Source organism: Oryza brachyantha, chromosome 10 (assembly GCF_000231095.2).
Source record: "Oryza brachyantha chromosome 10, ObraRS2, whole genome shotgun sequence".
Classification (NCBI taxonomy): Eukaryota; Viridiplantae; Streptophyta; class Magnoliopsida; order Poales; family Poaceae; genus Oryza; species Oryza brachyantha.
Window position 1 is genome coordinate 5,169,581 of NC_023172.2, and position 11,538 is coordinate 5,181,118.

General features: G+C 53.2%; 1 protein-coding gene across 1 annotated transcript; it reads right to left on the reverse strand.

Annotated features, from left to right (window-relative positions):
* Positions 1-7,537: 7,537 nt before the first annotated feature.
* On the reverse strand, positions 7,538-8,551 carry LOC121055547 (putative F-box/FBD/LRR-repeat protein At4g00315). The gene is made up of 3 exons (XM_040528249.1): positions 8,447-8,551; positions 7,737-8,354; positions 7,538-7,549 (listed from the first exon to the last, which is right to left on the reverse strand). The coding sequence occupies exons 1-3, from the start codon at positions 8,549-8,551 to the stop codon at positions 7,538-7,540; spliced, it is 735 nt and encodes a 244-aa protein (XP_040384183.1).
* Between the last annotated feature and the right edge of the window lie 2,987 nt (positions 8,552-11,538).

Here is an 11,538-nt window from a genome sequence, read left to right on the forward strand (position 1 = left end):
CAGGAGAAGCTTTCGTTACACCACGATTGCCCGTCCATACTCCATCACGCCTACCCTTGCCTGGGTACGTCGAATAGGGACAAGCTAGATTACGAGTCTCACCGTTGCCCATTCTGGCTTGTGGTTAGTACGTGTAAGACTTTCAGGGTTTCCTGAGAACCGGTCCTTAATTGCCATGGGCACGACTCTCAAAACCATGCACCCACAGCCCACCATAAGCAATATTTTAGTTGTATTAATCCACCTCGGGAAATGAATAATGATAACAACCATTGAAGGTGTACCAAAGTGCAACAATAATTAAATAATAATTGGTGAGCTAGTTGAACTAAGCATGGCTAAGCATTGACTAACCCTAATTCTAGTCAAATTAACCCTGGGATGACAATAATGGTGAATGGGGATCAACGGGTATAGAGGTAATTGCCCAATAGATAAATAAAGTAAATACATTTGAATACAATGCATGTTTGAATGTAAAAGCGGGGAATTTTATAATCATAGGTTCAATATGATCAAAGAAGGGTGCCACTTGCCTTGCTTAGACCCACGAGGAACTTCGGCGACGACTTCGAGAACGAACGGCGCTGCGACGGGGTCAAAACCTACGACAAACAAGGCAAAACAAACAAAACAGGCTATAAAACTACTGAAACAGAGAAAGAAACTATTTTTAATGGATTCTTGGCATTTTTCTGGATTTAATGAAACTTGAATGGACCTAAACGGAGACTAGATGAATTACTTATGAATTTTAGAAGTTTTCTGGGTTTTTTAGCTAAACAGAAAAGTCCTAAATCAATTATTGCGCAATTAATGGGGCTGCTGACGTCAGCGAGGAGAGAGGAGCTGACGGCTGACAGGTGGGGACCACCTGTCGGTGAGAGAGAGGGGGAGGTGGGCGGCTGACACGCGGGCCCGGGGAGGAGAGAGAGGAAGGGGCTGGCGGGGTGGCGGCTGACGGGTGGGACCCGTCGGTCGGCGACCGTGAAACAGAGAGGAGGGGAGCCGGGTCTGGCCGGGAGAGGGAGAGGGGCGGCGACGTCCGACGGCGATGGACGGCGACCGGCAGAGGACGGCGCCCGGCGACGAGCGGCGCGAACCGGCGGGCGGCGGCGAACGGCGATGGCAGCCGGGAAGCGGGAACATCGGCGTGCGAGCAGCGGCGGCGGGAGCGGCGGCGACGGCGAGGGCCGAGGAGGAAAGGGGAGGTGGCGATGGCGATGACCGGCGGCACGAGGGCATCGACGTCGGCGACACCGACCGGCGACCGAAGCGCGACGACGGCGTTGGCGAGGAGGAGGCAGAGACCGCGGCGGGGTGGCGCGGCTCGGAGCGGCGGCGGAGCAGAGCGGAGGGAGAGGGTGGCTGAGCGGCGGCGGAGCGGAGCGGCCAAGTGGCAGCGATAGAGGAGAGGAGGGACGGCCTCGACGGCGGCGCGGGGACAGCGACGGCCGGCGACGGCTCGACAGCAGAGCGGCGGTTGGTGGTCAGCGGAGGCGAAGGTGGTGACGAGAACGGCGACGACGGGTCGGCGCGGACGAAGACGGCAGGTGGAGGGCGACGGCGGGCGCAGGCAGCGAAGGCTTGGTGGCCGTGCGACGATGGTGGCGAAGGGCGGAGATGCAACGGCGAGCACCGGCAGCGCCCGACACCAAACGACGGCTCGCGGGATCGGGTGGCGGCGGAGGACGTCGGCCGACGGCGAGCGGCGGGGCGCACTTGCGGTCGCACGAAGAAACAGAGGAAGGGAGGAGAGCGGGCTCACCGGGGTGGCGCGGCGACGACGGCCGATGCGATGAGATCGGTCGGTGCCGGGCGACGGTGGCGCGACGGCGCTGCGGAGCGGCGGCGCAACCGGATGCGGCCAGAGGAGCTAGGCGGGAGCACGAGGGAGGAGTGGGGTGGAGTCGGCCAGGCAGCGACGCAGCTTGGCGGCTGAGCGGCGGACGCGACCGGAGCGGCGGCGCAACCGGAGCAGTGGCGCACGGTGACGATGGCGAACGGCACGGCAACAACGGCGTGACGGCGACGACGAGAAGGCGACAAGCGGGTGACGCGGCGGACGGGACAAAGGGGCGGCGACGAAGCTCGGCGACCACCGGTGGCGACGAGGGCCGGCGGAAGGTCGGCGAGGACGAGGCGGAGGTGGTGACGCGGGTGGGCGGCGACGTCCAACGGCCGACGGGGAAAACGGCGGCTGACGGCGACGGAGGGAAGCTTCGGCGGAGAGGGGGAAAGTGGCGGCGGGGCGGCGGCGCGAGGATTTTATAGATGGTGGCGCCGGCTAGGGCGGAGCGGCCGGTGGAGACCGAGTCGACGACGCGGCGAACTCGGCGGCGGGAGTTGCGGTGGCGGCGCGAGCGGAGGACTCGGGGCGGCGGCGGACTCGGCCGGCGCGGCGCGGCGCGGAGGCGGGGGCGCTGGCGAAACCTGGTCGCTGACAGGTGGGCCCCACCTGTCAGTGGCGCGAGGGGAGGAGGGAGGCGAGACGGACTCGCGGCGAGCGCGGGCGCGGACGCGCGAGCGAGCTGGGCCGGGCGGCGGCCCAGGCGGAGGCGCGCGCGGGCGGAGGAGGCTGGAGCGGGAGGCCGGCTCGGCTGGGCCGGCCGGGCGGGGAGAGGTGGGCCGGCTCGGCTGGGCCGGCCCGGGAAGGAGGAGAGGAAAAAGAAAAAGGAAAAAGAAAAGGAAGGGAGGAAAATTGGACTTCGGCCCAATTTGAGAAGGAAGGGAAAAAGAAAGGAAAAAGGAGGGAAAAAGGAAAACCCCACTTTTGCCGAGTTTTAAATTAATTTGTTTGGCCAAATTTTATACTTCTGCAATTTAAATTCAAATCCTGTTAGTCGATTTGCGAGCCTCGATTTAATTGAATTAATTCCTTTTAGAGGGATTTTTCCTGAGTTAATTAAGCCAATTGTTATTTACGGATTTCTTTTTACGATTTAGGCTTGGGATAAAACTCCGGGCGTGACACCCGTCCATACTCCATCACGCCTACCCTTGCCTCGGTACGTCGAATAGGGACAAGCTAGATTACGAGTCTCACCGTTGCCCATTCTGGCTTGTGGTTAGTATCTGTAAGACTTTCAGGGTTTCCTGAGAACCGGTCCTTAATTGCCATGGGCACGACTCTCAAAACCATGCACCCACAGCCCACCATAAGCAATATTTTAGTTGTATTAATCCTCAACGGGATATTAATAATGATTACACCCATTAAAGGTCTATCAAAGTTTAATCAATAATCAAATAAGAATTGGTGAGCTAGTTGAACTAAGCATGGCTAAGCATTGACTAACCCTAATTCTAGTCAAATTAACCCTGGGATGACAATAATAAAAAATGGGAATCAACGGATATATAGGTAATAGCTCAATAGATAAATAAAATAAATACATTTGCATAAAACAATGCATGTTTGAATGAAAAGCGAGGAATTTTATAATCATAGGTTCAATATGATCAAAGAAGGGTGCCACTTGGCTTGCTTAGACCCACGAGGAACTTCGGCGACGACTTCGAGAACGAACGGCGCTGCGACGGGGTCAAAACCTACGACAAACAAGGCAAAACAAACAAAAAAGGCTAAAAACTACTGAAACAGAGAAAGAAACTATTTTTAGTGGATTCTTGGTATTTTTTTGGATTTAATGAAACTTGGATGGACCTAAACGGTGACTAGATGAATTACTTATGAACTTTAGAAGTTTAACTGTGTTTTTAAACTAAACAGAAAACCTTAATGAATTATTGCGCAATTAGTGGGGCTGCTGACGTCAGCGAGGAGAGAGGAGGCGCTGATGGGTGGGGGCCACCCGTCGGTGGGAGAGAGGGGAGAGGAGAGGCTAACAGGTGGGACCCGGGGAGGAGAGAGAGGAAGGGGGGCGGCGGACGGCTGACGAGTGGGACCCACTCGTCAGTGGCCCTGAGCAGAGGAGGAGGGGGAGACGGTCCCGACCGGAAGGGGGAAGGTGGCGTCGGCGGCGGAGGGTGGCGACGGCGATGACCGGCGGCGCAAGGGCGACGACGTCAGCGGCATCGACCGGCGACCGGAGGGTGACGACGGCGTCGGCGACGGAGGGTGGAGACGGCGACGTGATTGCGCGGCTCGGAGCGGCGACGAGCGGCGGGATCGGGTGGAGGCGGAGGACGTCGGCCGACGGCGAGCGGCGGGACGCACGAAGAAACAGAGGAAGGGAGGAGAGCGGGCTCATCGGGGTGGCGCGGCGGAGCGGCGGCGCGAGCGGGAGCGGCGGCGCGAGCGGGAGCGGTCAGAGGAGCTAGACGGGAGCACGAGGGAGGAGTGAGGTGGCGTCGGCCAAGCAGCGACGCAGCTTGGCAGCTGAGCGGCGGACGCGACCAGAGCTGCGGCGCACGACGACGGCGCAACCGGAGCAGTGGCGCACGGCGGCGACGGCGAACGGCACAGCAACGACGGCGTGACGGCGACGACGTCGGGCGGCCACCCGGCGGCGGCGGCGCGTGGCTCCTGGCGCTTGCCGACGGCACGGGGAGGTCGGCAGCGGCGGCGTGAGGGGAAGGAAAGAGGGAGAGAGGAGAGGAGAGCTCACCAGCAGCGACAGAGACGGCGGCGTGTCGGCGAGGGCGAGGCGGAGGTGGGGACGCGGACGAGCGGCGGCTTGCGACGTTCGGTGGCGAGGTCGGCCAACGGCGTCGAGACGACGGGGCACGGCGGCGGGAGGGACGAAGGGGGCGGCGACGATGCTCGGGTGCACACCGGCAGCGACGGAGGCCGGCAGGAGGTCAGCGAGGTAGAGGTGGCGGTGGTGACACGGGTGGGCGGCGACGTTCGACGGCCGACGAGGAGATCGGCGGCTGACGGCGACGGAGGGAAACTTCGGGCGGAGAGGGGGAAAGTGGTGGCAGGGCAGAGGCACGGGGATTTTATAGGATGGCGGCGCCGGCTAGGGCAGCGGCCGGTGGAGTCGGGGCGGAGGCGGACTCGGTCGGCGCCCGGGTTCGGTCGCTGACAGGCGGGGCCCGCCTGTCAGTGGCGCAAGGAAGGAGGGAGGCGAGACGGACTTCACCGCGGCGCGGGCGTGAGCTGGCGAGCTGGGCCGATGGCCCAGGCGGAGGGGAGGCGCGCGCGGGAGGAGCGGCCGGCCGATGGGGCTGGCCGAGCGGGGAGTTGGGCCGGCTCGGCTGGGTCGGCCCGGGAAGGAGGAAAGGAAAAAGAAAAAGGAAAAAGAAAAGGAGGGGAGGAAAATTGGACTTCGGCCCAATTTGAGAAGGAAGGGAAAAAGGAAAACCCCATTTTTGCCGAATTTTAAATTAATTTGTTTGGCCAAATTTTATACTTCTGCAATTTGAATTTAAATCCAGTTAGTCGATTTACGAGCCTCGATTTAGTTGAATTAATTCCTTTTAGAGAGATTCTTCCTGAGTTTATTAAACCAATTGTCATTTACGAATTTCTTTTACGATTTTAGGCTTGGGACAGAACTCCGGGCGTGACAGTAGGAAACGACCTACATGCGAGCAGCATCTCGGGTAGATAGGAGGGAGACAACGGTACCAAGAATTTCATCTGGTAGGCGACTCAATCTGTCAACACGAGCTGCTTACTTGGGTGCTTCCCCAACATGAAGGAGATCCAAGCTTCAGGCATCTTGCAATGTCTTCTCCTTCTTGGATTCCATTGTTTGATTGAACCCATGGCTAGCCTCATGCTCTTGGCATCTCCTCTTCCATGTGGGTTTGGAGGAGAAAGAAACATCCATGCTCTATAGGATCGGGAAATACAATGCACTAGTTAGGGTGATGGGTTACCTGATTTCATAGGATTTCATCCTGAAATTTTGGGTCTCCTTGTTCTATTTTGGGAGGTTGGGGACGAACAGACTGGGTTAACACTATAAAGGTTCATATTTAATGCATCTATATATTTTTTATAGTGGCCCCTTTGTCCAACTTATGTTGAATCAGTCTATCATTTTAATTCGCAAATTTGGTTGCTTATTTATCTTATTCTTGCTTGTTCTCGATAGCTTGTAGGAGTAGGGTCGATCGGCACCGACAAGAACAACAATCCTAGGAGAGGTGTATCAGTCGCTAAGGCGCAACATAACAACGTCAGTACGGTTTTAGTCGGATCGTCAACGTTTCTCCGAAATCTTAGTTATCACATCTAACTGAAAGATCGGGCCACCCCCGTGCACATCACCTAGGATCACCTATTTCTTGTGGTTTTCTCAGATGGAGCATCTCGTTTTCTATGTATACGTGAAAATAGAGACTGTAGGTTAAGGTAATAGATTACCTAGTTTCGTTGAATTCTCATGGATTTAGGAGATTTTCTTGTTCCATTGTTATTGTTTAGGGATGGATAGACTAGGTGAATACTACCAAATTTTACATGATCAAGGACCAGCGCACAATTAGACCTGACAATCCATAAAACTAATAAGCATATATCCGATTTCTACCTGTGTTCTGTAGGGAAGCATGTAAAATTAGCATTGGCACAACTTCTTTAGTTTAGTTTTGTAGAAGAATGTATGATTGGTAGCTACAGTACCTTAACAATCATATTCTTGAATATATGCATACTATTGCACGCTTTAAACACAAAGACAATGTACACTACATATATCATCCGAATGCAAAGACAGCAAAAAATCAACATGTCTTGTTTGGACAAACACACCTCGAGAGTCGAGACAGCAAATAATCAAGACATCACGTCTTGCTTGGACAAACATATCGATCCCTAATTAACAGGTCATTCACGGGATCAGTCGTCGAAGGGATCAGCTACTGATAGCTGATGAGTGCGTTCTGCGTGCTTGTAATCCACAAAATAGTCGTCAGCTGAAAATTCAATTCGAGTATTTGCAGAAGCCTTATTCTTCAAGCAGAGTAGCTTGCGGTGACTAGACAGCCACCTTTTATTCAATCCCACACAAGTCCGAATTGTTAGTAGCTCGAGCACTCTTGCATTCATAACAAAGAATTTCGCAAAGGCAGCATATGATTTCTTGCATCTATAATTTCTTAGCATCATTTCCTTGAGATGAAAGTCCAGACATTCAACAGTAGCAGCGTTGTGTATAGCACCATTATGAACTATCTGTGGATAAATAAGCCTTCGGCCAGCTGAAAAGGATAAAAATATGTCCACTCAAACATAAATCACAGCAAATTCAGTCAAAAGAACAATATAATCAGTCACATCTAATTAATCAGAACGTGTAATACTGAGGTAACAAAAATCAAACTAAGACAGTTCACCGTGATATCAAGCTTGTGCAAGCACGGAAAGCATCTGAGGACATGGATGGCTGCAGTTAGGCTAGTCTCATCAATGCTAAATGCCAGGATCTTCACGGTGCGCAGCATTGCAATCGAATCGACCATGAGTGTTTGCTGAAACAATCCATGCATGGAACCGAAAATAAAAAATCATTTGGATTAAATCGATCGACCAGACAAAGCATGTACAAAAGCAAAGAAAAGAGAAAAAAAAAACATATAGAACGCATGGGGCACGTGCATGTACTAACCGGCATAATATAAGTCATTCCAAACACTTGTTCAGAGACACCATTGGAGAGGCAACCAAGAACCTCAAGTTTGGGTGCAGAGATCACACGGGCAACCCTCGGTAGCTTGCGAGCCGATCTGAACATGAGCAGCTTCTCCAGGTTGGGGGTGTCCTCGATAACGAGTTCTACTTCTTCCAACTGCGAGCTGCGCGAGCACAACCCGAGGCTTACCAGTGTCCGGGATCTGATCTGCACGCGGCGGAACGCGTCGTTGTCGCACAGCAGCAAGCTCCTGATCGCAGGGCACGCCGACACGATGGCGTGGAGGGTGGCCTCCGAGTTGGAGATGTCCAGCAGCGTGAGCTCCTGCAGATTCGGGAAGACGACGCCCCCGGGCCCGATGGCGCCGTCGGTGTCGGGTAGGCTGCAGTGGCCGAAGCTCGCGACGCGGAGGAGCGAGAACCTCAGCGCGGCGGGCGGCAGCGGGTCCGGCGCCGTCGTGCTCGGCCTGTAGTGGAGACGGAGCTCGCTGAGGCTGCTGAGCGTCTGGTGCCGCAGCATGGCGTCCAGGGTGGCGACTATGTCGCCGCGGAACTCGTTGACGCGGGCGAGCTTGGTGACGGAGAAGCGCCAGACGGGGCCATCGTGCGCGGAGAGGATCGTCGAGATCGCACCCAGGATGAAGTCCTCCCAGAGGTTGAGCTCACCCTCGTCGAGGTTTAGGGGCGCGTGGCGCCACAGGGAGCGACATCTGGAGGAGAGCGCCTGCGTCTGCGCGGCCTGTACGGTCGGGAGGAAGGAGATGATGCTGCGGAGGACGTCGTCGGGGAGCGCGCTGATGTTGTCCGTCTGGGGCCGATCTTGGCTTGCGGCTGCTCCGTCGGCCTTCCTCTTCTTCTCCGCCTCCGGCGAGGTTAGCAGCAGCTGCTGCGGGCCACCACAATCAGCGTCGGCGGCAGCGCAGACATGGCCCTTCTTGGGAACCCACAGCGGCTGCACATGTAGGTGCGGCGCCTCTTGGACTCGCGCTGAGGAGCGGGAGCCATCGATCGGGGATTACCTGAAAACCATGAGAGATCTGAATGAAGGACATGGATTGAGGTTTCCGATCGATCGAACAAGCATCATGCACGAACCTGGCCGGAAACGACGAGGAGCATATGTGCCGTTGGCGTCGCGAGGCGCCGGGATGAACGGCGCTGCGAGGTTTCTCTCTCAAAAGGTTTGCGACAATGGATGGGGGGAGGATACAAGACGGGAGTGGAGTTTCAAATTTGCTGTACTGGCTTTGGCGGCTTGCGGCAGCAATTCTGTCACATGTATCCCCACCACCACTACAGCTAATCTATTTATTGATCGGATTTGCTACGGTGTTTCTATTTTCAGAGTCCAGGGTAATCTACGGCCAGGATGAGTCATGAGTGTTGAATCAACCGTCGTATCCTTTTTGGTTTCCTAGAGGTATAGATAGATATGTACTGATTTATTCTCACCACTTCACACTTTGCATGCTAACCTTTGTTTTCTTGTGGTGTAGCCAGCTATGCCATTGATCCCATGAGACTAATACTTCCGCCATTTTGCAACGTAAGACTTTCTAGCATTATCTAAATTTATATAGATGCTAATGAATCTACACATATATAAAATATATATATTCATTAATGAATGAATTTAGGCAAGGCTGAAAAGTCTTACAATATAGAACGGACACTACGCCAGAACCCTACATCTATGACGGGACAATAGTGACGGACCTAAGGATTGGTCAGAGATGCCGGTTACCTTTGACGGGTCATTCGGTTTGCCATCATCGGTGAGCCATCCGGTCGCAGCCCGTCACAGGTATCCCCTCACCTGTAATGGTCTTAAAAAAAATCGTCAGAGATGACTCAGTGACGGATTTTCCGACCAACCCGTCACTGGTATCCCCTCACCTGTGACGGGCCAACATTATAAGCCGTCACAGGTGATGGGCCGCCACCTGTGACGGATTTGTTTTCCGACCCGTCACAGATGAAGTCATAACAGTGAGGGAGGAAATTATATTTTCTCCCAGCGGGACCCGTCAGAGATGAGGTTTACTCACCTCAGACGGGTTTAAGCTCTCACCCGTTTGAGGTGAGGGAGCATATTTTATTTTCTCCCAGCGGGGCCCACAACAGGAGGAGATAAGGTCGGTCGATCTATCGGTTCTCTCCCCCATTTCTCTCGGTTCTTTCTCCCATTCTCCATTTCTCTATCTCTCCCTCTCTCTATGTGCGTGAGCGGCGGCCAAGCAGGGGCGGGAGGGGCGGCGGCGCCCTCCCTCCACTAGATCCGACAGGGGCGGGAGGGGAGGTGCGGTGGGATCGGACGGATCTGGAGCCGTGGCATGGTGGCAACCAACGACGGGAGGAGAGGCGGTGGCGGCCTGATGGCGGAGCCCTCCACCTCCGGCCGCCACTTACGCCACCACCCGTGGCTCCGCTGCCTCTACTACCACCCGCGCCTCCGCCTACACCTCCACCGGCCCAAGCTTGCATGCGTCGGCCGGATTTGGAGCTCATGGGCGGATCCGGGCCTCAACCGCCAGATCTGACAGTGGTGATGATTTTTTTGATTTTGTTTTGTGCCCAAATGATTGCGAATGTGAAGTAATTTTGTTCTTTGGCTGGATGAACATGGTTGTGATGTTTCTTGTGATTCTGTTTTGTGTTTAAATGATTGTAAATGTGATTATTTTTTGTGATTTATGAATGCCTAATGAAATTCTGCGACTAGCTATGCTTATAATTTTTTTACTGTCATGTATCTGTGTATTGAGAGGGCATGGCTAGCGAATCCTGAGGCTAGCCAATTTTAGCATTTATTGTTTTTTGAATTTAACTTTTCACTGACGGGTCTGTAGTAAAATCCGTCATAGGTAATATCTTCTCTGACGTGTTTTCACTAACGAACCGTCACAGGTGTGTTACCTGTGACGGGTACTACCCTTTGGGCCCGTCACAGGTGAGTTACCTATGACGGGTCCTAACTGGCCTAACGGTACCGACGATGAACACCTCCGACGGGTGGACAAATATACACCCGTCAGAGGTGGGAGTCACCTCTGACGGCTTTCTACCCGTCAGAGGTGACTCCACTTACCAGTGACCACTGATCGCTGACCATGGCCAAAACCGTCAAAGGTGAGAGTTTATGCCCATCACAGGTGACCATGTCCAGTGTAGTGGGAGGTAGTAGTACTTTCGAATAATAAACTAATTTTTTGAATCTTACAATCGATTTATGCTAGAGGAGACAGCAGCGGTACAGTCTGGTGGTCGCCTGACCTATCTCGGAGATGGATCCATCCCTGTTTGATTTCTTGCGAGTATTTTCCATGCTCTTTACTTCAACAAATTGGTTATTTCCAACTATTTAGGCACGCTGCACTTTCTAGCTTTGGAGTCCAGGTTCCATGAACTAATATTTGGCCAAATCTTTCTTCTTTCTTGCACAAGGTTTCACTCTTTATTATATTTTCTCTTTTATATAAATTGAATAGAGTAAATACCTTTTATGCAGGTGTTTACAGAAACACCAATTTATGGGAAATACATCCATGACTTGAATTAATCAGGTCATTGTTGTCAATTATGCCTAAATGTTGTGTGAAACACTAGCGTCAAAGCACTGCAGCGTTGATCACTCTGTGGCATCCGACATCGGACATGTTCAAGTTTCTACACGAACAAGTCTGTAGTTACAATGCATCCATTGATGATGTTGAGACGGGAGACATCTATAGTCATCTTATACAGATCAATATATATATACATATATATATATATATATAATCCCCAAGTATTATTAAATTTATTTAAAATGCAACTGGATTTTGTCAAAAGATTACATATATAGTGCAAATCCCTCCAAGAGCCCTATATAGATCAATAAGAATTTAATTCACATCAGTAGCTTTCCTTTGAGTGCAAGAGCAACTGCAAGACAAAATATATACTCAAAGTAAATGAAGATTCAGTTAGTACTCTGTGGAGTAAAAAAGAAA